The sequence below is a fragment of the Capra hircus genome, chromosome 16, assembly GCF_001704415.2.
Source record: "Capra hircus breed San Clemente chromosome 16, ASM170441v1, whole genome shotgun sequence".
In the NCBI taxonomy this organism is placed as follows: domain Eukaryota; kingdom Metazoa; phylum Chordata; class Mammalia; order Artiodactyla; family Bovidae; genus Capra; species Capra hircus.
In genome coordinates, this window is record NC_030823.1 from 4,232,666 (window position 1) to 4,259,703 (window position 27,038).

The 27,038-nt window shown below is 48.6% G+C and overlaps 1 protein-coding gene across 5 annotated transcripts; it reads left to right on the forward strand.

The window, feature by feature from the left end:
* On the forward strand, positions 24 to 27,038 carry PFKFB2 (6-phosphofructo-2-kinase/fructose-2,6-biphosphatase 2). 5 transcript variants are annotated; one of them, XM_018060112.1, is made up of 16 exons: positions 222 to 322; positions 1,407 to 1,511; positions 7,569 to 7,694; positions 8,210 to 8,306; positions 8,733 to 8,799; positions 8,931 to 9,005; positions 9,540 to 9,596; positions 10,494 to 10,618; positions 13,313 to 13,520; positions 14,161 to 14,307; positions 15,030 to 15,134; positions 16,115 to 16,244; positions 16,963 to 17,025; positions 17,279 to 17,343; positions 17,975 to 18,154; positions 25,036 to 26,933. In XM_018060112.1, exons 2-16 carry the CDS (start codon positions 1,424 to 1,426, stop codon positions 25,096 to 25,098), a joined length of 1,596 nt encoding a protein of 531 aa, XP_017915601.1. In that variant the 5' UTR covers positions 222 to 322; positions 1,407 to 1,423; the 3' UTR covers positions 25,099 to 26,933. The 5 variants fall into 5 exon arrangements, with proteins under 5 accessions (XP_017915599.1, XP_017915601.1, XP_017915600.1 ...); XM_018060110.1 differs by lacking the exons at positions 222 to 322; positions 25,036 to 26,933 and adding an exon at positions 24 to 212 and having other exon boundaries at positions 17,975 to 21,385; XM_018060111.1 differs by lacking the exon at positions 17,975 to 18,154 and having other exon boundaries at positions 25,036 to 27,038.

Here is a 27,038-nt window from a genome sequence, read left to right on the forward strand (position 1 = left end):
GATAGTACGAAAAAAAAGTCCGGCTTTTTATTAACCCCGCCCCTAGCCGTGCTAGTTGCCAAGCAACGGTGTAGCCAACCTCCACGGCGCTGGGAGACTCGCGACCTCGCGCTAATTCACCTTCACAGGTCCCTCCTCCTACCCGAGCGAGCGCCCGCGAGCCCCGCCCCCCGGAGACCGCGGGCGCTCGATTGGCCGAGGAACCTCTCCAGGTGAGGGCTGAGGCCGGGGTGGGCGGGGCCTTGCAGGGCACGTGATCCGCCGGCAGCTGGTGCTCCAGACCCCGGCCCCAGAGTCGGCTCCCGCCTGTTAGCCTCTACGGGTAGGTACCGGGGCCGTAGGCGGGAGGGGTCTTAGGGTGGACGGCGGCTGTGCAGCACCTTGAAGGGGCTTGGCAGGCGACAGGAGGCAGGCTGCCTGGACCTTGATGAGGTGCGGGAAGATGAAGCCACGCTGTTTGGGGCAAGTCCGGTTCCCCCGCCCCCACCCCAGGCATTACCTGGAGTGCGTACGTTTAGGGGCCCAGAGCCGCAGCTGATGGGTGAGTTCAGAGGATGTGCGTGGTCAGTGGAAGAACTGCAAGGTCCCTGAAGCACTGGGGGTTTTTCTCACGAGTCCCTTGTCTGGGATTGCGGAGTGAACTCGGGGCTCTCCCACTCCAGTTAAGACTCAGGACTTACCCCTTATGCTGCAAGTGACCTTGGGAAAGTTATTTACCGCCTCTAGTTGCAGGGTGATTCTACCATCGACTGCTTCCCAGAAGATGTATGGGGAGGGAGTGCGGACCAGGGGTTGAGAGTAACACCACAAGGGAAAGTGGTGGCGTCCGGGGGCTGTCCCCGGGTCCAGCTGCGGTTTTTCTTCTGGGGGACATGTTTGTGATGTTCCCACTTCTCATTTTTTTCCCCCCAGAACTGAATCCTACCATTGGACTACGATTGCTTTATGATAATAAACTTGATCTAGTCACAACCCACCCCAGCCCCACCTGATGCCACTACTCTCCCCAGATTCTTAACCTGGAATCTGAGGTTAGGAGGGAACTTGGATAAGCCGTTTAATTGATTAACCCCAGTTTTTTTTAATCTAAAGTGGGGAGAAGTAGCAATGGTAGCAAAATCTGTTTATACAGGATTATTGGAAGGATTGAAGGAGATAATTTATGTGAATGTAGACTCCTAAGTCAGCGTTATAAATGCAAGGTTCTGGTGCAACTCTTCATAGATAAGGAAACAGAGGGCTGGAGATATTCATGAATCCTAGGGCATGTAACTATTAACTGGGAGGAGAGCTGGATTTGACACTTGGCCCAGGGTTCTGTCGCTTGTACCTCAGTGGTCCTCTTTTGGGGGTTCTAAGGGTTCTTTTCTTCCTTCTCTTCTTTACATTCCTTTTGTCCCTTCCAGATATCTGAAGAGTTGCCATGTCTGGGAATCCTGCCTCTTCCTCAGAACAGAACAACAATAGCTATGAAACCAAAGCGAGTCTCCGAATGTCAGAGAAGAAATGTTGTGAGTGTTGGGGAAGAGGAGGGAATGCTCTGTCCCAGGATTTTATTTTAGGAATATTGTTGTAATTCTAGACTTTGCTGCTGAGTGGGAGTGGGAAATAATTCTTTGACATAGGAATTTAAAACAAAGTCTACCAGGGGAATTTCCTTTCTGAAACAAGTAGACTCTGAAATGTCTGTCCTTGGGGCTAGACTGCTGGTGTAGCTCAGCATTTTCTTCCCACTTTCTTTAACTGAATCTTTATCTCCTCTATCCTGGGAGTATTTGCCCAGTCAATTGATGCAGAAAGTTAGAGTAAGTATTATACATGCAGTGAGTAAGGCAGAGTGGCAGGGTGCAGGAATTCCTTGGGGCTGATACTGTTAAGACTTTCCCTTAACCTCTTGGGCTAAGTTTTGTGAGAGTGCTGCTCACAGCAGAAATTGCAGGTTGGAACCAGTTGCTCATTTCTACAGGCCTAAGGGAAATTGACCATGACATTTCACTTCTTGCCATATCTGGGGCACTTTGCTGTCTTACAAGTTTAGTCTTTATATTTTGCAAACTATTTTCCTCTGGGGATGGGTTTCACAGGAGCATTTCCATGCCCATCTTTTAGACAGAGGGTTTGCAGAGAGATGAAGTGGTATTTCCTGTCCCCATGATCTGCATGCCTAAGCATCCTTCAGACTGCAAGACTGTATCGCCCAGGTCAAAAGGTCCTGGGCATTTGGTCCACAGATGTTTTGGGGAAACTCAAGGAAAGCTCACTCTGTCCCTGCTTCCAAGTTCCCTTGGAACCCTACCAGTGGTTATATTTATCAGCAGGTGGAAATAGTCAACCAGCATGAGACTTGGGATCATCTCATGTTCCAGACTTTCCCCAGAGTATCAACCTTGATGTCATTTGCCTGTGTCAGTCTCCTGATTAATGAAGATCATCTTTTTTCGCCTACCTATCACTGATGAAGCTTGCTGGGGTTTGGCTGCAGCAAAGGCGGCTTGTTTGGGTGTGATCCTGGGGTTGGTGCATACAGAAGACCTGTATGATTAGCGTCTTCTTTCTCTGCCGGGGGAGGAAGCCTAAGGGCAAGCACCCTGTGGAAGATAGCTACTATAGCACGATGTTTGGGTGTAGCCTCTGGAGTCAGACTGCGTATGTCCAAATCTTCTTGTTACTACTTCCTAGCTAGGTGCTTTTAACCAAGTTGCTTGTCTGCCCCATGCCTCAGTTTACTTCTTGATATAATGGGGATACTAATAGTATCTCTCTGAGTGATATGAGAATTGAATGCGTATATATAGGAGAGCGCTTAGAAGAATGTTGGGCCTGTGGCTAAACTGTGTTATTTTTCACTGGTGACAATTTGCATATTGTGTGTGTTCCTGAAGCATTATATATAGATTGAATTATGTGGTAAATGCTGTGCTGGAATCTTACTATTTAAAAGAGCCCTGTAAAGAATCATATTTTCAATAAAAAGTGTTTTCTCCTCTTGTTTGACAACATGGTAGCCCAGAGTTGGGGGCATGGAATGCATATCTTAAAGAGAGGTGCCTTCATCTTACTAGGACACTTGAGTCCAAAAAGAGCGGAGAACAGTTGGTGGTAGTTGGGGGTGGGGAATTGATAACCGTGGGAGTCATGGACCCTGCCCAGTGCCCAGCGTCAGCCCTTCTGGCTCTGCTTTTTTCTCCAAAGGACTCTCCTACCTGCCTTCCTAACTTTTTTGCAGCTTTTTTGTCTTGAGGTCTTTTGATTAGTCAAGGAAACAATAATCCCAGGTCTCTTTCCATTCTCTAGACTCTAATTCTTGATCTCCCCTTTCCAAATTCTACCCTCATCTTCCCCATCGGAGGCATCTGGGTTCTCCTGAAGCTACTGTCATTTATTTACCCCACTTTGTTCTCCTTTCGCATTTGGACTGTGAGATTTTGAAAGCCACAATCCGAGGAGAAATACAGTTATGAGAGTATGCGTTTATTTCCCTTTTCTCTGTTACTTGCCTGTTTCTTGCAACAGGTTTCCCAGTCTGCTTAGCGTTCATACCCAGCAGCTGCTTTATTAATAGCTCACCCATTATCCCATTACTGCTAATTACACCTGTTTGTTGGCTGACTTCGGCTCTGGGAAGTGCCTGAACTGGAGGGCTGTAGAATGTCTTTAGAGAGCCAAAGCCTCCAAAAGAGCATTACTGAAATTTCAGCTGCTCCCAGGATTGGGGAGAAGGGGGGTGGTGCTGGCTGAGGTACCCTTAAGGTGCTGAGACAGCTGGTTTCAGGGCTCAGTGAAAGCAGGAATTAGGGGTAGCCGGGGAGGTCCACCTGGTTTTCTTTCTTTGTTTCTTTTGTTCTTTGATATTTTGAATAGCTCTGGAACAGACAGGTTCTCATGAATCTTCATGAGACAGATTCATATGAATCTTCCCCTAATTACAACACAGAAAGAAAGTGAAAAGCAAGAAATTTCTCATGATTTTGCCTGTGCCTGTTAAGTTTGATTCTTTCTAAAATCTTATTCTGGTGTTAGTGAAAATAGGTTCACACTGTACATTTTTTGTTCTGCTGCCATCTCTCCCCTGCTCCTTTTAAAATCTATATTCTGGACATTTTGTGTGTGTTGATAAGTTCAAATTTACTTCACTCTTCAGTCAGCCTTATATGGATATTGCCTCTCCCTGATGGACATTTACATTGTTTCCAGTTTTCCTCCATCACCAACAACAATGTAATAAGCATCCTTGCATATATACCTTTCCATTTTTGTGCCAGCAGCTTTCCTGTAGAAATACTCTGAGGAAAGACAGACACTTTGAAACACTCATTAGCATTCCTCAAAAGTTCTGTATTGTTAGCAGTTTTTAATATTCCAAAGTACTTGATAGAAATTGGGCATTAAGCTATAGTTGCACTGGTTAACTAAAACATTAACCTTCTCAGTGTTTGGCTGCAGAACTTGGATATACTAGGCTTATCAGTAAAACGGCCAGGCCTAATTGGCACTTTTATGACTTCTGATGAATACAAAGAAGGTATTACTAATGAATCACCTAGGGCAGTATATTTCAAAACATTGGGGCTATTGAGAACAAAAAGTGGAAGATGACCTTGATCATGAGAAAGCCAGAAACTGTGGGCTTTCTAGACTACCCTTCAGGTTTAGATTATAGCTCAGAGTTGTGCTGGCCGCTTGGTTCCCTTCGTCAGGTGCTGACGAGAGCTGGTGACTAAGACTAATTGGACGGTCATGAAACTGGGAGTCTGGTCAGGGCCCTGACCTTGACTTTCTATTGCAGGACTGTGGGCCAAGCTCTTCCCTTTTCTGGGCCTCAGGTTTTCTGTCTACAGGAGGGAAGTTTTCACATGCTCATTTCCTCTAAGTGTGTTTGTGAAGGAAAATAAGTCTAAGATTGAGAAAGTGAGTTCAACCTTGCATAAAGAAGGCAGAAGAGAATTTCAGCTTTGAAACAGCTTTCCAAACTTTGTCAACAGATATGTTATAATATGGGCTTCCCTGGAGCTCAGCTGGTAAAGAATCTACCTGTAATGCAGGCGACCCTAGTTTGATTCCTGGGTCGGAAGTTCCCCTGGAGAAGGGATAGGCTACCCACTCCAATATTCGTGGGCTTCCCTGGTGGCTCAGATGGTAAAGAATCTGCCTGCAATGCAGGAGACCTGGGTTTGATCCCTGGGTTGGGAAGATCTCTTGGGGGGAGGATATGGCAACTGACTGCAGTATTTTTGCCTGGAGAGTCCCCATGGTCAGAGGGGCCTGGTGAGCTACAGTCCATGGGGTCAAAAAGAGTCGGACATGACTCAGTGACTAAGTACCGCACAGCACATGTTATAATCATATTGTGTCTGAAATTAATCAGCGTGAAGTGTGATAGTTTTGTTTTGTGACAGGCAAGACAGAGTGTTCCTACTATTGCTGATGCGGTACTTTGAGATAGAAAGTATGGTTTTGTTTTGTCCTGCGGTAAATGAGCAGCCGTGTCGCAGCAGGTATGTGTGGGTGTGTTGCAGGCAGAGGGGGAGCTGTGCTGGGGGCCGCCAAGGGGAGTCCTTAATGGCCCATGCTTCCTTTTGTTCTTAGCACTCTCTGTCCTGTTTGGTAAACATGGAGCAGCTGGTTCCCTGGCTGGCTTCAGAGCATCTCCCAGGGATCATCAGTTCATTTTCAGCTTCAGGGAGGGTAAGAGGACATTTGGGGGAGGTGCGTAATGGGCTGGAAGGTGTGGGCCCAGCAGCACTGGAGGTGCAGGTAATGAGCCAAGCCACGGGGATTGGAAAGGGAGCTGGAGAAAGTTAAGACTCCTGAAACCTGAGGCAACCGAGCTGCCTGTTGAGGGTTAAGAGGTCAGGGATTCACATCAGTGAGGCTGCAGCACGCATTTGCTTGCCCTTGTGCTCCCTGTTGGGATAGAGACGAAAATCATTTCTGCTGCTCTTCCCCTACCTTGGAGGGGCTCCTGCTCAGGCCCGGGAGTTTTCCATGTCCCCAGTGGGTGAAGGGCTAAAAGCCAACTCCTCTGACCCCAAGTCTGGGCACCCACCCCTCGCTCACTGCCAGGGCCCTGTTTGGCTACTGGCTACTTCTTGCCAAACACTCCTAGGAAACTCTCTTCCTTCCAAGGTCTGTTCTCTACCCGCGCCCCTCTGCCCACTTCTCCACTGAGACCTTTTTACCTTCCCTTCTCTAAAAGTGAAAGATGACATTCCCATCCAGTTACCACCAGTTTGTTGAATTGTTTCTTAGCCTTCCAGGGTCGCCTTGTCCCGGGGAAGAGAAGCAGCAGCTACCTGCTGGATGCCTTCTGGAAGATGAAGGTGCACATGACTCTATTCCATGCGGTCTGTGCACAGGGCCTCCTTCGTGGGAGACGCAGAGCCCGAGTCCCTCCTGATGACCTGTGTTTGGGTCTTGGCCCCAGGGCTGTGACTAACAGCGTGCTGGGCCCTCTCCACCACTCCTTCCTGGCGGGGTGGGCAGGGAGGGGCTGTGAGTAAGCCGATCCTCATCAGAGGCTCTTTTTGTGGAGAAAAGTGGATCCCAGTGACTCAGTGTATGTTCTCAGGCGGGTCACCTGGCCTCTGAGCATCTGGTTTGCCCCTGCCTGCCCAGGGAGAGCTGTCTGTGTAAATGAGCGTTCTTGAAATCCGTTTTCTAAGGAAGGGCAGACCAGTGGCTGTTCTGCTTCTAAACTGTCTTGCTACTCTCTGGGCCTTTGAGGCAGGCTGGCCGTGATGCCCTTGTGGGCCAGCTTTACCACGACGTTCCTGAGGTCTGGTCAGATCCCGTGTCATGGAGGCTTTGTGCTGTGTGTGCTGAGTTGCTTCAGTCGTGTCTCTTTGTGACCCTGTGGACCATAGCCTGCCAGGATCCTCTGTCCATGGGATTCTCCAGGCAGGAATACTGGAGTGGGTTGCCACTGCCTTCTCCAAAGGATCTTCCTGACCCAGGGGTCGAATCTGGGTCTCCTGTGTCTGCAGGCAGGTTCTTTACCATCTGAGCCACCCAGATAGGCTTTGACACCGTCTAAATCATTTAGAAGTTCTGGCTTAAACTCGTGGCCTGAGCACAAAGGCCCAAACAGGTGGAGGGCAGGATTTTTTTTGATCCTCAAGATAACTCTTGCCTGTGGCTCTGAAGGGGTGGATGGGATCCTCAGGAGAGACAGTTTGTTGGATGTGTTATTGGAGCCAGCTCAGGGCTGCACTGGTAGAATCTCCAGGCCCAAGGCCTTCCTCCATGGCGCCGTCACCCCGTGTTACTAAATATTCTCAATGCTGAGGAAGATGCTATGGCTACTGTCTTTCTATTCCTGGCCACTTTTTTTTTTTTTTTCTCTTTCACCTTGTGTACCTCTGTGAAGACCTTGGGCAAGGCACATCTCAGTTAGGGTACTTTGTCTTTTAGGAGGTTTACCTCGGTTTGCCTTTCCAGTCCTCTTGGATCCTGGCCTCACTGAGGTGTATGAGAATCAAACCAGGTTCTGATCATGAAGGCCTAGGCTCCTGCACACTCTTTACTTGGCCTCTCATTATTTATTTCTGTTCCATTCCATTTCCCTTTAGCATGGGCGTCTTACATGACAAACTCTCCAACCCTCATCGTTATGATTGGCTTACCAGCCCGTGGCAAAACCTACGTGTCCAAGAAACTTACACGCTACCTCAACTGGATTGGGGTGCCCACCAAAGGTAGGTGCAGCTGTGCATTCTGTGGGAGAGGAAATGATCAGTTCTGGGCCTCCCAGGCCTCTGGGGACTTTCTGTCCCTGGCATCAAGGTTACAGGGTGCTCCTGGCAGCAGTTATGGTTTTTCCTGGTTTACCGGCTTTATTCTTTGGCCATACACTTGTTCCTCCTGGCCTTGGCTGGATTGGCTTAATTTGGGGGAAATAGCTTTGATAGGAGTATTAAGAATTAAATGAGTATAGGGCTTTACATTTCCAGAGCCCTTACATCTGTGTTATTTAGCAGTATCCCTGTGGAATAGCCGAAGTGGCTGAGAAAATGGAAAGTTACATAATTTAAGACTTGTCCAGAGTCTGTTAAGTCAGAGCTTGAACTTAATCTGATTCTTACTCTCGTATTGTTGCCAGCATACCATGGTGCTTTTGTCAGTCCCCTTGGCCACTCTGACGTTAGACCGAGAAGGTCGCTTTGGGACATTGTATTGTTTCACTGCTAAAGGGTGTGGGTGTCTTCTGCAGTGTTTAATCTTGGGGTGTATCGGCGGCAAGCAGTCAAGTCCTATAAGTCCTATGACTTCTTCCGGCATGACAACGAGGAGGCCATGAAGATTCGCAAGTGAGTCTTCTAGGCCTGACTGCCAGGCCAGCCCTTCCTTGGCCATCATGAGACTGGATGTCATGGGGCTTGGTTTCCTTTTTAGTAAACACCTGGTGGGAATTTTAAGTGGAAATTACCCACTGGGTGGATCACTGTGGACTTGGGTGGGTAGAAGAACAGGACTCAGAAAGTTGTGAGTGTTGCTGTAGGCTAAGCCTCCAGAGAGTGAGATATGTACGTGGGGCAGGGGAACATCAAAGATCCAGGAAGGTAGAAGAATAATGGGGAAGTTGAAAGGTCCAGTTGGGGAAAACTTTTGATCCGTGGGGAAGCTGAACAGAAGGGACTTGACCCCTGCAGCACCCCAGAGGTTCGCGTCTCTGACTGTGCCTGAGCTTGCCCTTGCCTCAGTCCCCTGGCTGATTTCCTCTGCTGTCCTGGCAGACAGTGTGCCCTGGTGGCGCTGGAAGACGTGAAGGCGTATCTCACGGAGGAGAGCGGGCAGATCGCGGTAAGCCTTACCTGCCTCTTCCCCGTTTCCACCCCTGTAGCAGCCTAGCTGCACTGCTCCGCCCTGGGTCCACCTCGGTGGGATTGTGTTTCTCGGTCCCCATTCCTCTGCCTCGTGGGCTCTCTTCCCAGGTGTTTGATGCTACCAATACCACTCGAGAGAGGAGGGACTTGATTTTGAACTTTGCCGAGGAGAATTCCTTCAAGGTAGACCTCACTTTCAATTTTCGCTTTCATGCGTTGGAAAAGGAAATGGCAACCCACTCCAGTGTTCTTGCTGGAGAATCCCAGGGAAGAGGGAGCCTGGTGGGCTGCCGTCTATGGGGTCGCACAGAGTCGGACACACCTGAAGCGACTTAGCAGCAGCAGCAGCAGGGTCTGCCTCCAAGCTGGAGGAAGAGGAGGGTTGGTGAAGGTGGGGAGTTAGGAGCCATGTGTGGACCTGCTTGACTCTGGTGGGGAAGGACAGGGCTGGACACCTGATTCTCTCGTCTTGGTGCCTTACCCTCAAAACTTGAATGTTTTCTTTCAGTTCCTTTCTCAGTTCCTTAGCATGTATGTATGAGGCCGTGGGCATATGGTAAGAGCTATTTTTAAATGAAGAGCCCTTGAAGGCCACTTTCATGAAAGAAAATCTCTGGGGGATATGGTGGCTGGGCTGGGGCAAGTGTGAATGTGTGCTCTTAATTGACAGGCTGGCCATTTTTGACTCATTGATCGCTGCCTTCTCCCCCTGGGCAGGTGTTCTTTGTGGAGTCCGTGTGCGATGATCCTGACGTCATTGCTGCCAACATCCTGGTAGGTGAGCCCCCTGCACACATGTCTGTATGCCTTGCGTGTGTGTGTTGGTGGGGGTGGGTGGAGAGTCAGCTTGGTAATGAAAGCGAGAGATAGACATGTTTAGCAGCACGGAATGAGCTCTTAGATCTGCTCTTAGATCTAGGACCCCATTTTATACTTCTCGACGCTTTCCTTGGGAGAAGAAGCAGGCTTTGAGGAATAAAGTAAGAATTAGCTGTTGAATATAGAGGCTCAGCTTAAACTGTAGGAGTCCTGGCTCTGTATTCTGGGTATTAGCTACGTGCTGAAACCTAGGTATGTTCTTAGAATGGATCAGACTCTTCCTTATCTGTCTGGGCCAGCTTCCATGAAGGCTGTCGGCCCACCAGTGGTCTAAGGTTTGGGTCAGCGTTCTGGGCTCCTCACTGGGTGTGGTCACAGCTCATACCTGTGCCCATCTGATGGCTGTACCGTGCTGTGCTGATGGACGTCCATGCGTTGTGTCCCGGTGGTACTCTCCCAGCAGTGTGGGGCCTTGCTGAGGAGGTGTCTGGTCCAAGTCAGCCAGGCGTCTGATCATGCACTTTATTCTAAGTGCCCGTGGGGAGAAATTGAATCCCATTCTGTTTCCCCAGGAAGGTCCATGAAGGGATCGGGGCCTGCAAGCTGCTTCAGCTGTGTGACTGCCTCTGTCCTACAGCCAAGGGCAGGCGCGTGACTCCCCAGTTGTCTCTCCCTTCTTGGTTGCCAGGGTCACAGGACGGGGGGCGGGCGCTGCTCAATGAATGGGATCGCCAGCGCTCCCGTGAAAGGCCTCTTCTCTGGCCTTGCTTTGCTTTATGTAGCAGTGGCTGTTTGCAGAAGTGCTGTTGAGAGCAGACCTGTGACCGGGCCCTGCTCTTCCTGTGATTCCAGGAGGTAAAGGTGTCAAGCCCCGACTATCCTGAAAGGAACAGGGAGAATGTGATGGATGACTTCCTAAAGAGGATTGAGTGCTACAAAGTCACCTATCAACCCCTTGACCCAGACAGCCATGACAAGTAAGGTTTGAGGCCGAGGTCTGAGGGCCGAGGCAGGGGCTGCATGTGAGAAAGGAGCCTTTCTCACCCTGTCTGTAGTCTTCCTCTGACCATCCAGACCTGTGTTTACATCATTCCAGGGAGAAAAGATATGGCTCTGTGGCCTCTGAATGGATTGAATCTTACCCTTGAACACCGGAGTGTTTTTTTCATCATAAGTTCTTCAGTTGTGTGCTCTAGACTATGATTTCTCAACCTCAGTGTGATGGACATTTTGAACTGGATAATCTGTGCCGTGGGGAGCTGTCTCAGGCACTTTAGGAGCTTTCGCAGCACCCCTGCCCTCTGCCAGTAGATACCCATAGCTGTCCCAAGCTGTGGCGATCAAAAAGGTTTCCAGATTTAACCAAATGTCCCCTGGGGAGCTAACTCACCCCTGGTTGAGAACCACTGCTCTAGATCAGTAGTTTTGAATTGGGGTGTTGTAGGGCACCCCTTTAAGGTGTGTAATCAGTTTTTGATCAGTTTTTAAAGTTTATTGTGTATGTGTGTGTGTGTATATATATGTGTATGTGCACGTATATTACATATGTAAATAACATAATATGTCAATTTATTTTGCATAAAACATAATCTATTATACATGTGTAGGAGGCTTCCCTGGTGGCTCAGTGGTAAAGAATCCTCCTGCCAATACAGGAGACCTGGGTTTGTTCCCTGGGTTGGGAAGATCTCCTGGAGGAGGGCATGGCAACCCATTTCAATTTTCTTGCCTGGAGAATCCCACAGACAGAGGAGCCTGGCAGGCTATAATCCATGGGGTCACAAAGAGTCGGACATGGCTGAGCGACTAAGCACACCACTCCCCACCCACACACACACAGACACATATGCATGTTGTTGTTGTTTAGTTGCTCAGTTATTTCCGACCCTTTGTGACCCCATGGACTGTAGCCCGACAGGCTCCTCTGTCCATGGGGATTCTCCAGGCAAGAATACTGAAGTGGGGTTCCATGCCCCCTTCCAGGGGATCGTCCCAACCCAGGGATGGAACACAGGTCTCCTGCATTGCAAGCAGATACTTAACCATCTGAGCCACCTGGGAAATCCAAGAACACTGGAATAGGTAGCCTATCCCTTCTCCAGGGCGTCTTCCCAACCCAGAAATCAAACTGGGGTCGCCTGCATCATAGGTGGATTCTTTACCAGCTGAGCCACCAGGGAAGGCCATACATGTGTATGCGTATATATACACGTATACACACACACACACACACACACACATATGTATATGGCTTTTATATATTACTTAGTATGGCAGTACCTATCGGCAGTGTGGCCTGGAATGCAGGTTAAGTTGATGTGTGAGAGCAATAAGAGTTGTAGCAAAATGCCAAGTCCATGTCGAAGAATGATATGTGCGCAGGGAGACCCATGAGAAGGTGGTCTTCATGAAAGCACGTAGTCAGAGCAGCTCTGCTGAGATAAGAATACAGCTCTGCAGCCAAGCGAATGGTGAGTGTGCATAGCCCATTGTCAAACTGCTTCCACGGTCTGCTTCATGCTTTTAGTCTTTCAGTTCCTTTGAGTGTGTTGCCCACAATGTTAGTGTTGGGAGATGTTACTTAATACAGAAATTGAAAACTGCTGCTCTAGATATGGCGTAATAGTATATTCTTTAGTTAGCGCAGAGTCCTAAATTGAAAAATATTCAAGAAGAATATGTGTGTGTGTGTTTATAGATGTTACCTCTGGTGGTAGGGCTGTGGGTGATTTTTATTTGCATCTTTCTTTAAAAAAATTTTTTTTGGAATAAGCAGTTACTATTTCGTAAGTAGTTTTGCTTATTTTCGGCTGTGCTGGGTCTTCGCTGCTGTGCAGGCTCTTTTCTGGTTGTGGCGAGTGGGGGCTGCTCTCTAGTTTGGGTGTGTGGGCTTCTCACTGTGGGGGCTTCTCTTGTTGCCGAGCACGGGCTCTGGGGTACGCAGGCTTCAGTGGTTGTGGTGTGAGGGCTCAGCAGTTGTGGGCTTTAAACCATAGGCTCAGTGGTTGTGGCACACGGGTTCCGTTGCTGTGTAGCTTGTGAGATCTTCCCAGACCAGGGATCAAACCTGTGTCTCCTGCCCTGGCAGGTGGGTTCTTTACCACTGAGCCACAAGGGAAGCCCAACACTTGTTATTTTTATAGTGAGAAAAATTCCATGATGGCCCCGAGCAGGCTTTGTGAGTGCCTTTGAGAAAAGCCTGACCGGTACGTAGACGGAGGGAATGCGCAGAGACGTCTGTCTGTGATTCTGCTCCCTCCTGCCTGCCCCTCCCCTCGGGGGCTGCCGTACTCTAACTGTCTTGACCACCTGAGTTGGATGCTGTGCTTCTCAGCAAACTTCAGGGTTACCAAAATCACCAGGTCATCTAGCCTAGCCCCTGAGGGGAAGCCTGAATTCTGCTCAGCACACTTAGCCACGGTGCCTAGCACAGGGCGGGCACGAAGGATGTGGTGCTGCCCGATGAGACGTTCAGGGCATTTTGCCACACCTTGGTTCTGAGGAGTGAGTGACCCATCTCTTTCCACTTGGCTCCTTCCATGTGGGTGGGGGTATCGTGGGAGAGTCGGTGGAGCCTCTAGGAGTCTCAGGTCACTCTGCAGATCCTTTGCCCTTCTGTTATGCTCAGATTTTCATGCCCAGGGGTTTTTTTTTCCCCTGCTTTGTCCCAGGGATCTTTCTTTCATCAAGGTGATAAACGTGGGCCAGCGATTTCTCGTGAACAAAGTCCAGGACTACATCCAGAGCAAGATTGTCTACTACCTCATGAATATCCACGTCCACCCTCGTACCATCTACCTTTGCCGGCATGGAGAGAGCGAGTTCAACCTCTTGGGGAAGATTGGGGGTGACTCAGGCCTCTCAGTGCGAGGGAAACAGGTGAGTAGTTAGCCAGCAGGCTGGATTTCCCCAGCTTAGGGTGAGAAGGACGTGGTGGAGGTCATCTCTTCAATCCCCTTAACTTCTTACTGAATCCTATTAGGCTTAAGTTGCGATTTCAGCGAGGAGACGTTTTCTTGTTCATGGATTCTAGCTCTGCACTAGCGGAGAAGGCAACGTCTATGGGGTCGCACAGAGTCGGACACGACCGAAGCGACTTAGCAGCAGCAGCAGCAGCAGCAGCAGCTCTGCACTGGACGGTGCATAACTTGGAACCATTTCTACTGTGATCATTCAGCTATCAGACATTTATTGGGCTCACCTTGTGTGCCCAGCACAGTACAGGCTGCTCTGGTTGAAGTTCATTTCCTCCTGGGCTTATTGTAACTATGTAGCACCTTTCAGAGTTTGATTGGGGTCATGCGCATTGTCCTTTTTAGGCTGAAATGGCAGTCCTGTGTGTGTGTGTGTGTGTGTGTGTGTTCTTTTCGACTTCACCATGCCTGGTGTGCAGGATCTTAGTTCCTCAGCCAGAGATCAAACCGGTGCCCCCTGCAGTGGAAGCGTGGAGTCCTTACCACTGACCACCAGGGAAGTCTGCTTCTGTGTTTTCTCTTATACGTTTTGTTTCATGGCCCAGTTTGCCCAGGCTCTAAGGAAGTTTCTGGAGGAACAGGAGATAGCAGACCTCAAAGTGTGGACAAGCCAGTTGAAGAGAACTATCCAGACCGCGGAATCTCTGGGGGTGACCTACGAGCAGTGGAAGATTCTGAATGAGATTGATGCTGTGAGTAGGAAGGATCTGATGGCTAAAGTGCCAGTTAAGGTCTCCTGTTCAGGCTGGAACGCTCAGAAGTCACCATGTGGGCTGTGCTATCTAGAAAACTAGGGTTGCCAAGTAGAGACGTTGAGGAAGCTGAATCTGGGGCCGGTCTGAGGAGGAAGTGAGAACAGCTGTGTCCCCAGTTGGGGCTTCCCGCTTGCCTGATGTGCCTGCGCCAACACAGGAACCAGTTTTTGACATGACCCCTGGCACCTGGGGAGAGTGAGGGTCCAGTTGGTTCCTTCATATATTTTCCACCGAGGAAAAGGAAATAGCTGACAGCTCACATCTTGTCTGATTTCTGCTTAGGTCACTCGGTCAGCTCTTCTAGAAAAGTCCTTTCCAAATTTGTTTTTGTGTTTCTCTGTCCTTGAGGTCAGAAGTAGACACTTCCTTTTCTTTCCTTCCTCTGTATATTTTTATGCCTCCTATAAGAATTCCCCAGGGCCTCCTTCCCTGTTTCCCCTCCTTTTTCCTGCTGACTTTTCGTGACCTCTCAGCTCCCCAGCCACAGGAGAAAGCAGCAGCTTGAGCTTGAGCCCTCATTCTGTGAATCAGTCAGTTACAGTGTGTGAAGGGAGCCGGCCCAGTGCCTGGCGCTGACGACTGATATTCCCCAGGGTCACCTCTTCATCTGGGGGGCTGTGTGTGTCTGTTCGCCTCCCCGAGCTGTGTGGTTCCTGCAGGGTGTGTGCGAGGAGATGACTTATGCGGAGATTCAGGAGCAGTACCCGGACGAGTTTGCGCTTCGAGATGAAGAGAAATATCTGTACCGATATCCTGGAGGGGAGGTGAGATTCCTTCCCGTGGGGTGACTGTCCCATCCTTTGCTTGGGGTTTAGCTTTAATTTGGGGGGAAGGATTGAATGTGAGTTTGGGGACCTTCCAGGGGTACTTAAGGTATCACTTAGTTTTTCTTCCTACTTTTGGGTCCTGCTGTGTTTAATTCAGCTCGGGCAGTCAATTTGTTAAGATCCCCAGGTAAGGGATGACAAGATAGCCTCTGTTGTTGAGTATATTTTAGAATCAGCAGAGTCTTTTTTAACTTTTTTTTTTTTAATACTTCTTTATTATTTATTTGACTGGGTTTAGTCTCCGTTGCAGCATGTGGGATCTCACGTTGCGGCAAGCATTGGGTACACAGGCTTCTCTCTAGTTGTGGCCATGAGCTTAAGCTTCCCGTGGCATGTGTGATCTTACTCACTTCAATGACCAGCGATCAAACCTGCATCCGCTACACTGGAAGGCTAATTCTTAACCACTGGACCACCTGCGAAGTCCCCATAACTTCTTTTTTTTTTATTCTATCCCCACCCAAGCAGGTATAGGCACCAAGTAAATATCTGGGGTATGAGGATTTTCCTGTCGTCTGCAGTGTTTACGATGGCTTGCTAAGTGGCTTTATAGTCTAGGGATTCATGAGGCAAAGGGAAACAAACCTACAGGGTCTAGGAGATCCCCAGGAGCCTCTTTTGCCTTACACTCTGCCTACTCTGTAGGGAGAAAAAAAAGATACAAAACACAGGTTGCATTCAGATTTTCTTTTCTTGATGTGCAGTTTTCTTGGTCTGCATATAGCTGTTGAAGGGTCTGAAGATTCTCAGGCGATACTGGGGATGGGGGTGGTTAGCAGGTGACACGAAGCTGCTGAACCTCCAGGAGGAAAGCCATCTGGGGAGAAAGAAGCAGCCTCTGAACTCTGGACACGGCCACTGACTTGGCTGCCAGCTCGCGCCTGGCCTCCGACCAGCCCGCTCCGTTTCCCCCGCAGTCGTACCAGGACCTGGTGCAGCGGTTGGAGCCGGTCATCATGGAGCTGGAGCGCCAGGGCAATGTCCTCGTCATCTCCCACCAAGCTGTCATGCGCTGCCTCCTGGCCTACTTCTTGGACAAGGGCGCAGGTGCCATGGTGGGGTGGGGAGGAGGCTGGACTTGGGGTGGCACCGGGTTGCCTGGCAACCAGACCTCCCCTTCTTCCACTCAGACTGGAGTGCATTCTTCAGTCAGCAGTGCGGGGCTCCCAGCAGCCGTGGGGCCAACTCCTCTGCTGGTGCAAAAGCCCCCAGTGGAGAGCGGCTGCTGCTGGGGCTCTTGGTCCTGCTTGGCTGGAGGGGCAGCGTTGAGCTCACACGCCTGGCAGTAGTAGAAAAGTGGCTGAACATTCCCGGCATGTTACTTCAGCTCTAGGGAGGGTGGTGTCTTAGAAGCATCTTCATCCTTGGAAGTCGGGGAGCAGTAAGGAAGTGCTCCTCTATCTCTGATACGTCCCTTCCTTCCCTTCCTGATCTTCCTGCACTGCTGAGAAGCCTGCTCACTGACCTCTGGTGTACCCACCTGAAGCCCAGTCTGCCCTTCGTGGGTCCCCTGGCCACAGCACTTAACTTCTGTTTTGCTTGCAAGGAAGGATCTGAAGTGGGCTTATTTCCTTTCTGAGCCACGCAGTAGTCTGGGTGGCTTTCTTGGAGGCTGTGTTGATAATTGTCTGGGGTTTAGAGGGGGAGTTGTCCAACTCCAGATCAGGATAAAGAAAACTCATGAGCCCCTTGGATGCTCTCTTCCACTAACTTGACCTTGTTTCGTAATACTGAGATTTCCTCCACCTGGACTTTGTGCTTTCAGATGAGCTACCATACCTGAGGTGCCCTCTCCATACCATCTTCAAACTTACTCCCGTGGCCTACGGTAACGATGAGCCTGGGAACTGGGCAGGAGGTGGGGGTTGGGGAAGGGCAGGATTTTTAAATTTTCTCTGAAGTTTGCCTAGCAGTTCACTCTCATCACTCCTGTATGCCGGAGGCTCCCTCATTGCCTCCCATGTTTGAACGGATGTCTGTATGTATTTGGGAATATCTATGTTCTTTTATTACCAAACTGAAACAAAGGGCTTTTTCTTGAAGCTTTTTTTTTTTTCCTGAAGTCCTCTCTGTTTTCTCAGGGTGCAAAGTGGAAACAATTAAACTCAACGTGGAGGCTGTGAACACTCACCGTGACAAGCCAACTGTAAGTATTTTTCCATGGATGACATGCAGGTTCCCTGCCACCTTGAGTCTTGAACCTTTGACATCGAGAGACTGGGGTTTCTTTTATGTCCAGAAGGAAAAACAGATCCAGAACTCATGTCCTACGTAGTCTGCTTACTTCCAAGAGGAAGAGATGTTGGAATTACTATTTTTGAAAAGTAGTATCTCTTTCATGAGTCTTAACCTTGATAATTGGCTCTTGGAAATCCAATGAAAAACGGAAAGTGTTTGGCAGAAGTGAAATGCAAATCCCCTCCCTCCACCCCCCGGAAAGCGCTCCTTTTGGAAAGTTGGTTCCTGGAAGGTGGGGTCAGGAAGTGTAGGTTAGTTCCTAGGTCCGCCCTGGTAATCTGAGTGATCTTAAATAAGCCCCTTCCTTTCTTTGAGCCTCTCTCTAGCTTCGAAGTGTGATGCTCAAGGAACTTCTCCCCCCTACAACCTTTAGCTTCCCGGGGCTGGGGGACTAGGTCATGGCCCAGGTCTTACGAGAGAGCCTGTCTGCAGAGAAGCAGGAGAGGAGGAGGCTGTTGTGGTTACAAGCGTTGTTTAACCTTGATGAGTGAGCTTTTGGCTTGGCTTTCATTTGTGTGGTGTCCCTCGTTTCCAATCAGAACAACTTTCCCAAGAGCCAAACCCCTGTAAGGATGAGAAGGAACAGCTTTACGCCTCTGTCCAGTTCGAATACAATCAGGCGTCCAAGAAATTACAGTGTTGGGAGCCGGCCCCTCCAGCCCCTCAGCCCACTCCGTGCCCTGGACACGCAAGAAGGGGCCGACCAGCCGAAGACCCAAGTCAGCATCCCGGTGGCGTAACCGTGTGTCTCCCTCCCATCCTGGCCCCCTGCCCTTGTCACTAATCACCGAGGAGTCATATCGCCTCCAGCCCCCACACCCCCTCCCGGCCCCACACCGTGAATCTCAGCAAAGAATGTGAGGTCACGTGTTTCCAGACCAACCTTAGCTAGTCTGCGGTGTGAGTCTTCCTGCCCGGGGGCAAGCTTGCGAGCTGGGTGTTTCTGGACAGGTTGGGGCGGTTTGGAGGAGGAGGAGAAGGGCTCCCCTCTCCTGGGGTGACTGGCGCAGCTGGGGCTGAGGCTGAGCATGCCATATTCCTGTCCATCCACAGTGTCTATAAACTCAGTCTTGTCCTTGTGTTGGTAAAGTGGGGACAGGGTGGAGGGGGACCCAGAAGCCCCTTTCCCCTCCGCCTTTGTCTCCCCGAGGTGTGCTCCCCTCACTGTCCGTGCCCGCCTGCCCTCTTCCCCCTTCTCACGTCCCCTTTGGGTTGTCTGGTGTGACACGTGGCCTCGTTGTATGTCTGTTGAGGACGGGAGGGGTGGTGGGTGCGAGGGGAGTCTGGCCTCTGTTGCTGTTCTCTGCAGTGGGCCTTGGTGGATCTGGCCTGGGGGAGCCTTTCTTTCCCTTCTCCCTTCCTCTGAAGTCAGGTCCTGCAGGGGTCAGCCCAGGCTACAGAACATCCACAGATGCTCTGAAGCCTGTAGGGGGACAGGATGAGAATTCTTGTCCCCTTTCATGAGAAGCAATCCCGAAGTCTCCAGTGCCCTGAGGGAAGCTGGTTCTCGGTCTGTGGGAAATACCTTGGTTTGTCCTTTTCAGACGTAGGTGTCTAGGCTGCAGCGGGGTGAGGTTTAGGAGAGTAGACTGGTCTCTAGCTCTTGCAGGGCCCTTGGACGGCAGGTATCCCTTTTCTCCAGTGGCTCCCAGCTTCTTTGCCAACCACAGGAACTTTCCTGCCAAAGCCAGTGACCTCTGTCTGGGACTGTTCAGAAGGACAGAGTTAGATTCAGGAGTCATTGCTGAGGTTTGAATTGCTCAAGGGAAAGGCAGAGAAGGGTTCACTAGAGCTGCTTGCTGTTTTTTAGTAATATTCAACACTATTCCTTTATTTAACTTAAAAAGGAATATTCAATATTGAATATCAGTTTTTAAGTTAAAAAAAAAATTTCATATGAACAAATTTCCCCCAAATGTTGGGAAAACCTAGTGTTAAATTTAATCTCTCTCACTAAAGGTACTGTTTTATTTCATCTTGATGTCCAGAGGAGTCTTGGAATCCAGTGGGATCTAGCTCTTACTATTTACCTTATCATTTTATTTTCTCTGCAGGGTTAAACTGGAAATGCTTAGAGTAGTGATTCTTAGCTCTTTGGTGGCCTGCAATGACATACCCCCCACCGATTTTGTATACAAAATATGTGAATACATGTATGTGTATTTATCTGAAAGGCAAGTCTAGGTTTCTCATGAGATTTTTAAAAGAGAGAGAGAGGACTCCCCACCTCAAAGTTATCAATCTGTCTCTTAGAGGTGACCAGTGACAGTTAGCTATTTGCCAGGGGTGTTCTTATTTGGTAATAGGAGACCTTTGATAGCATCACTGACTCAATGGACGTGAATTTGAGCAAACTCCAGGACACAGGGGAGGACAGGGAAGCCTGGCGTGCTGCAGTCCCTGGGGTTGTAGTCGGACATGACTGAGTGTCTGACCAGCAGGAGACCTTTTGTTGCGCTTTTCATCTAGGAGTATTCATAAGAATCCCCTATAGAGCCTGTGAAACATACTCATGCCTGGATCCACTCTGGGCTTAATTCTGACTCTGTCTCAAGGATTAGGGTCTTTAAATAGCTTCTCTGATGATTCTGAATCACACTCCATTTTATGATGTTGGTTGGAGAAACACTGGGGCGATGGTTCCTTGGACAAAGCGTCAACTGAGGAATTCTGAATTTCTCATAGTTCTGAAAGAACAGTTCCCTGGAGTTAGCTGTGTGAGCTGATCACAGTATTAAATGAAGTCAGCCCTTCATTGTTACTTCAGGCAGCAGCCTGTTGAGCTTTTACCCTTTACGTCGCAGGGCGATGGGGAACAGATCCCTACATCATATGGATGACCTGGGATAGCAGCTGAGAGTTTCAAGCACACTGGGGAGAAGCACTGAGATGAAGCTTGTGGGATGGTAAGGGTTATCATCACAGGCAGCTGGCTTGTGACCTTGAGTCCTTTTTTCCTACATCCTAAGTTGGTCAGACATCACAGCCAGTTTTCAGAGGCCACTTGCCTAGATTCTGCTCGAAATTGCCTTCCAGACATAAGATAACCTGCTCTTCCTGTTGAGGCATTATGTAATGTGTTCTTGGTGTCCATGTTTGTGGAGTTTTGGGCTGGGTGGCTGGTGGTGGAGGAAGGAGACACAGAAACAGGAGAAAAAGTCCTTGTCCTGGAGAAGGTTATTTTAGAGAATGGGCATGTAATTTATAAGTGAACAGTTGTGGAAGAGCCACACACTGAGTCTATGAATGTGGGTGTCGAAGTGGAGTAGAGAGTTCCTTCTGCCTTTTCTCTTGTCCTGCGCTTATGAGACAAAGGGTCGGGAGCTGGGACTGTCCCCCAGGATGATGTGGTCTGGGAGATGCGTGTGGCACTTTTGCAAGGCTGCCTTGTCTAGCTTTGCTTGGCTGGTGGCATCTTTAGCCCAAATGGGCATTCGGTCTTTTCTGATGCTGTGAGGTGAGAGTGATTCAGAGCTACTGCATGAGAAAGAGCATTTTGATCCCCAGCTGGCTTTGGGCTGTTTGTACTCTTAGTGAGAAGAGAATTTCCTAACAAACCAGCATCATGTTACCCTGTTACAAACCCCTGTGTTAGATGCGGGGCACTGGGGCGTTCACTGGGCCCTCGGCCTGCTGATATCTCGCCACTCTCCCCATGTGCCAGTTTGCTTCCCCAAGAAGAGAAGCCAGAGGTGGGCTCAGCCTCATAATGGACACCGGAAATTAGAACTTGACAACGGCAAGGATGTCAGCACCCTTCGGTTTTTAGAGCAAGATCCCTCCAGAGAAGCTTTAGCAGGGAGAAGTCAGGAGAGCGTAGAATGGAATAGAGCTTTTACTCCACGTATTAAGAGAAATTCTGTTCCCTGTCTTTTCTTTCCTGTCCTCCTCTCCTCTTCTGACCTGAGTGTGTGCTGTGCTGTGCTTAGTCGCTCAGTCGTGTCCAACTCTTTGCGACCCCATGGACTGTAGCCCTCCAGGATCCTCTGTCCATGGGGATTCTCCAGGCAAGAATACTGGAGTGGGTTGCCATGCCTTCCTCCAGGGGATCTTTCCATCCCAGGGATCGAACTGAGCCACCAGGGAAGCCCGCATGCCCGTGTAATAGTAATATATGCACGTTACTATGATTATGTCTCTTTCACAAATCCTAATAAGAAAGGACAAACTCCAGAGCACCTTTTGCTGGGCTTCCCTGGTGGCTCAGATGGTAAAGAATCTGGCTGCAATGTGGGAGACCTGGGTTCAGTCCCTGGGTTGGGAAGATCCCCTGGAGAAGGGAAAGGCTCCCCATTCCAGTATTCTGGCCTGGAGAATTCCATGGACTGTGTAAGTCCATGGGGTCGCAAAGAGTCGGACACAACTGAGTGGCTTTCACTTCAGTTATGTTATGGGAGAAATAGGTGAAGGCTTTAACATTCAGTCTATTGCTAGAAAATGGGGAAAGGAAAAATCACTGTCTATTCAGTCATCTTTTTTCTGCTTTAAAACTGAATGAGGAGTTCTGTGACAGATTTGAAGAGGAATCTAAAGCAGATTAGACAGCTTTTTTTCCCCTGTATCATAATCCTTAAATGGAATTTAGCTCTTACTTATTATGTGTCTTTGCTTTGGTTTGGTAAGGAGGTTGTTTCGCATTCAGTCACAAAGTACAATAAGAAAACCCTTTAAAAGATGCACTGTGCTAGGTGTCTGCTTTTTGTCTCTGGTGTTTGGTTCTGTGTGTTTTTTTGTCCTCCCTCCCTGGTCGGGAAGACCCCCTGGAGAAGGCAATGGCAACCCACTCTGGTACTCTTGCCTGGGAAATCCCAAGAATGGAGGAGCCTGGTGGGCTACGGTCCCTGGGGTCGCAAAGAGTCGAACACGACTAAGCGACTTCACTTTCACTTTCCGCCAACCCTCAAGAAGTTTGGGTTAGGAGAACAAGATATTTGTATCCTACCTAAACTAAACGGTTGAGTGTTTCCTGTGAGGTTCTGGGTGTTCCTCTTTACAACCCGCATTTGCTCTTCAAAAGCACTGGCAGTTTGAAGAAACAGGATATAGCTTTTTGGAAATAAATCCACCTTATGGTGTCTCTATGAGTAGGAGTTCTGCATAGCAGAGAAACTCCCTGATGCTTGGCGTAGCCCAGGGACAGGGGAACACGTGTCTAATAACTGAGGGAACTTGGTCTGGGCTGTGTAGTCTTGTGCACATTCCATTGTCTTTGCTAAGCCCAGAGGCCATGTTGTGTTTGTTTCCCAGAAATTTCATAACTTTACACAGGTTTTCAGTATACATTTTAAAATATTTTAATTTGAATTAGATATTTTAATTTTCTTGGAATTAAGTATTTTAATTTTAATTTGATTTACAATTGAATCAGATTGAAGCATTGGCAGGGTTGAGCTCAAATATCAGAAGTATGTCCAGGGGTTTAATTTAGACTCATGTTCACAACACTGTATCTAGAAGTATTTATATGCTGACTGCCTGACAGACTGTGGTAGGGTCCCTATGCTGACTAACCGACAGCCTCTGCTAAGATCTGTAAACTGACAGTCTGACTGTTTTCTTATTGTACGGGTTCACACTGTATGCATGTTACTGTAATTCTCTGTCTATTGCACATGTCCTGCAAAGAAAGGAAGTTTCTTCAGGGGGAAGTTCTGTACACTATGATTTTCAGTAGGCATTTTCTTTTAGAGGAGCAGCCAAACTCTAGTCATTTTGTAGAAAGTGAATGTTGAATGTCACTTGTAAGGTATTTTGTAAACTCAGCTAAGGAGATGCAAGCCCAGAGCCTGATATCACTGCCTTTGCTTGAAGTCATCCTATCCATTCCCCCGTTTCTAAGCAGGGTCTACTTTCTGAACTTTCTGTGTCCTCAGCCTGCTTTGCGATGGGCTGTAGCATTCCACTGGATAATGCTTCTGTTTTTAGTCTGCCATCCACTTGGCTCTAAATCATAGTCTAATTGATAACAATTTAAAGGAAACTTTTGCAAAAGTATTTTTTCAGAAGCCTTTCACTGGGGATCCATGACTCATTGATCTTTGTACCTGAATTGTGTGTGTATATATATATGTTTTTCTTGTGTGACAAGAAGTAACAAGATCAATTCATTCTGATATGGTGGTAGTTTTCCTGTGGCAGAAGCAAAGGATTGGTCACCAGCTTTGCCCTCGGAGGCGCTGGTAATGAGCTGAGCACCCCTGGGTTACGATGCTCACTGGGTTATGGGCCGGGAATGGACTGAATTGGGAACTGCACCCAGTAGAGCTGCCCTCCAGGTTTCCCAGGCACAGCTCTGTTGAAAGAAGGAATGTAAATCCTTAGCAGCATTCTAATTTAATCTGGTGACATTGATGTCAAAATATGGCACTCAGATCCTTATAAGGTGTATAAATGTATTTGAAATGTGTTTTTTGTGTGTGTGTGAGTGTGTAGAATGGGTAAATAAAATTGTTGAGTAACTTGAATCTCTCAGAAGCCTTCTGGGTTTTTTGTTTTATATTTTGGGTTGTGTTCTCCACCCACTCCCCGACCCCCAAAACTGCCTCAAACTGCTTGATGATTGAGCCTCAGACAAGCTAAAGCCAGTCCACAGAGTGACTGGAGTGGTGGACTGGAGTGGTGGAGGCATGGCTCTCTTGCACCACCTTCTGGGGAATATAAGAAGGACGTTATAGAAGGCACCTGAACTTTGTGTTTTGGCACCTCTACAAGAATTAAGGAAAAATTACCTTTGAGTTTTTTCAAATCATAAAAGGACTCTGTGCTGTAACTCACACTAGCAACGTGGAACTCATTGTTGGGGGGAAAAAAACACAAACTTTGGAGATCACTTAGAATTTAGTGGACTGTTCCTTCTAAAATATGAGCTTTCTGTTTAAAAGAGATTAAAAATTCTTTAAAAGAGATTACAGCCAGCGGAATAAAATGACATTTAACTGCTTCTGGGATAGGAAAAACAGGTGGGAATGTGCCACTGTTCTCACGCTTTATTCCTTGTTATGTTAACAAGGAAAGAGCTCCTTTGACATGCAGGCTCTTGGATCCCACCCGAGGCCTGTTGAATCAGAATCTTCCTGGATGGCCAGGCAATTCAGGTGCACAGGGAACACTTGGGAAACACTGTTCTAGGGGGAGGAATTTCTCACAAGGTCGAATATTGGATCTCAGTTTATGGGAGAAACTTGGTTTCTGCTCTGCTGACCGATTTCAGGATGGACTGGGGGACCTACAGCAGTAGGGACCCTCCTCAGAAACCAAGGAGTCCCTGCCCCCCGCAGTATCGCTTCTTCGGCCTGGGCTTTTGGCCGATGTAGCTCTGGGTACTTTAACCATGGGGCCCTGATCGCCTTCACCTGCTGCCTTGGGTCTGGAAGGAGTGCCTGGTCCGACGTGGCCCCAAGGGTCAGCAGCCCTGGACGAGTCCGTTGCGAGTCTGTCTGATTCCCAAGAGGAGAGAGATGTGTCCAGCGTGTGTGTGGGCGTGGGGGGTGTGAGTGCCGGGGGGCACTGGCAGGGCAAGGGAGGGGTTCTGCTCGACATCCTGCGTTAGCACCTGGGTGGTGGTGTAACAGCTGTGTCTCTCTTCCTCTCCGGCTCCTAGGCAGAGACCTCGCGGGCTGCGCACAGGCTCCCGTCTCCGGCGCCCCCCACCTCGCCCTCCTGATGGCGTGAAGGCTGAGGCCAGAACGCTCCCGGAGACTGGGGTCTGCTGAAGACCTGGGCATGTCAGCTCCACTGGGGCTGGAGCAGGAAGTCCCGTGGGGCCCAGACATTCGGGGCCACCTGAGTGAGCCTGGAAAAGCTGCCCCCCATTTCTTCCCCTCATGCCTAATGGAAACGACAGTCACCGTGAAAAGCTCGGCTTCCCTGTGCCTGCAAACGTTTCACAGGCCGAGCTAATGCGTTTTGATCACCTCTCTGCTGTGTTTGGCCCGTGTTGGCCAATCCTGTTCTCTTTCAGCAGTTTAACATCCGACCAGTGACTGTCCTCCGGGCTGGATATTCTTTGCCTAATGTACAGATGCAGTGCTTCAGATTTAGCTCTTGCCACATGAGAGGGCTGAACTCTTCCCGCAAACCTTTTCTGTGCTCTAAGAGCTGGGCTCTGCATCCACTCCAGGTGCACAGGCTAGAGTGTAATAGGTCGCTTATTCCGTCACATTGGAAGCAAGAGGCAAATTCACCAGGTGGATGGAGGGTGTCTGAGAAATTTAGTCCCTGGAAGGTCTCGTCTGTGGCGATGGAAGAGCAGCATCAGTAGCCACCTTTCCATTTAGAGAAGTTGTTCTCGTTCCAGGCCCCTTGAGTGCAGGATCTGACTGCAAGACTCCCCGAAATGGGTGCCCTTCTTCTGAGTTCTGAGCAGCTATGCTCTCTGCTGATACTGACTCTGTGTATCTCTCAGAGTGTAAGAGGGCTGAAGTCATCTCTGGTGGTTGGGAATGAGGGATGGAGAGAAAAGTAGGGTGCCGTTTGGATCACCTGAAGAAGTAAATGAAATTTCTTGGGAATCACCTCTCCCAGGGAGTTCTTTTGGTGTCAAGACAGGTGCAGGGAGACCTGCCCTTTTGTGAGGTCTGCTGCCGTGATACAGTATCTGAGAAAGCTGTGGCTGTGACTTCCAGAGCATCTGGTCTTTTAGCCCCTTCCTCTTGGCTAGTTGTCACGTCTCCTGGTCCCTCATGTAGAACCTTGGTTGCCCACTCCCCCGCCTCAGCGCATTAATCGTGTGGTTTCCCTTGAAGATAAACCAAGTAATTATTCCCTAGGTCAGTGATTGTCAGATGTACAAATATGTCTCTGTAGATGAGATTTTAATATGCTACTGCTCCTGAAAGAGGATATGGAAGCTCCCAAGGATACTATATCATACAAGCAAAAAAAAAAAAAAAAAATTTTTTTTTTTTTGTTAACGATAGTAGGTTTCTAGCTTTTAAAACTTTTTTCCCCTTTTCATTCAGATGGCCCACTTGCTGGGCAAGAGGGTGAGTAGCAAGAAAAGTAATGCAATGCAGCTTTTCCCAAATGATTCTTTAATATTGTGGATGATACAGGGCTCTGTTATCTAAGGTGTGATGCGCTGGGCTGCTGGCAGTTCAGCAACCAGCAACTAGGACCTTATTTAAATGCACAAGGCTGCCTTGAGAAAGGTCTCCTGACTCTGCTCTGTAGCAGGTAATTTTTATCTGTCTGCTCATAGCATGTTGTACTGTAATGATTTTGTTCTGTGATGCAGGTTTCTTTCTGCATCTAAATATATTGTCTTTTGATGACCTGCTAATGTTGGTTAGTTATTTATTCATCCACATAAGGTATTTTAAATCCCTATATTAATGTCTGCTTATATGTACGGTTATTTGTTTTTTTTTTTTTTTTTTGGTAGAAATTTAGGTAGTTTGAGTATTTAAGTTTAATGTCCATAGTATTACCTTAAATTAAAATTTCAGAATGTAGTATCTGTCTTCTGGAAAAGGATAATAAATATGTTAAGGCACAGTGGGTTTCTTTTGAATACTTTTTTTTCATTGATTTTTATTATAAGTATAAACCAAGAGATGCATTTCTCTGGAGAAAAGTTTATCTCCTGGATAAATAAAATCATGC

What these genes read in the sequence shown, in the direction of transcription:
- PFKFB2 (XM_018060112.1), top strand. Translation starts at nt 1,424, where the DNA reads ATGTCTGGGAATCCTGCCTCTTCCTCAGAACAGAACAACAATAGCTAT. An exon ending in AATGTCAGAGAAGAAATGTT is followed by an intron (nt 1,512 to 7,568) that starts GTGAGTGTTGGG and finishes ATTTCCCTTTAG; the next exon opens with CATGGGCGTCTTACATGACA. An exon ending in CTCACCGTGACAAGCCAACT is followed by an intron (nt 17,344 to 17,974) that starts GTAAGTATTTTT and finishes GTTTCCAATCAG; the next exon opens with AACAACTTTCCCAAGAGCCA.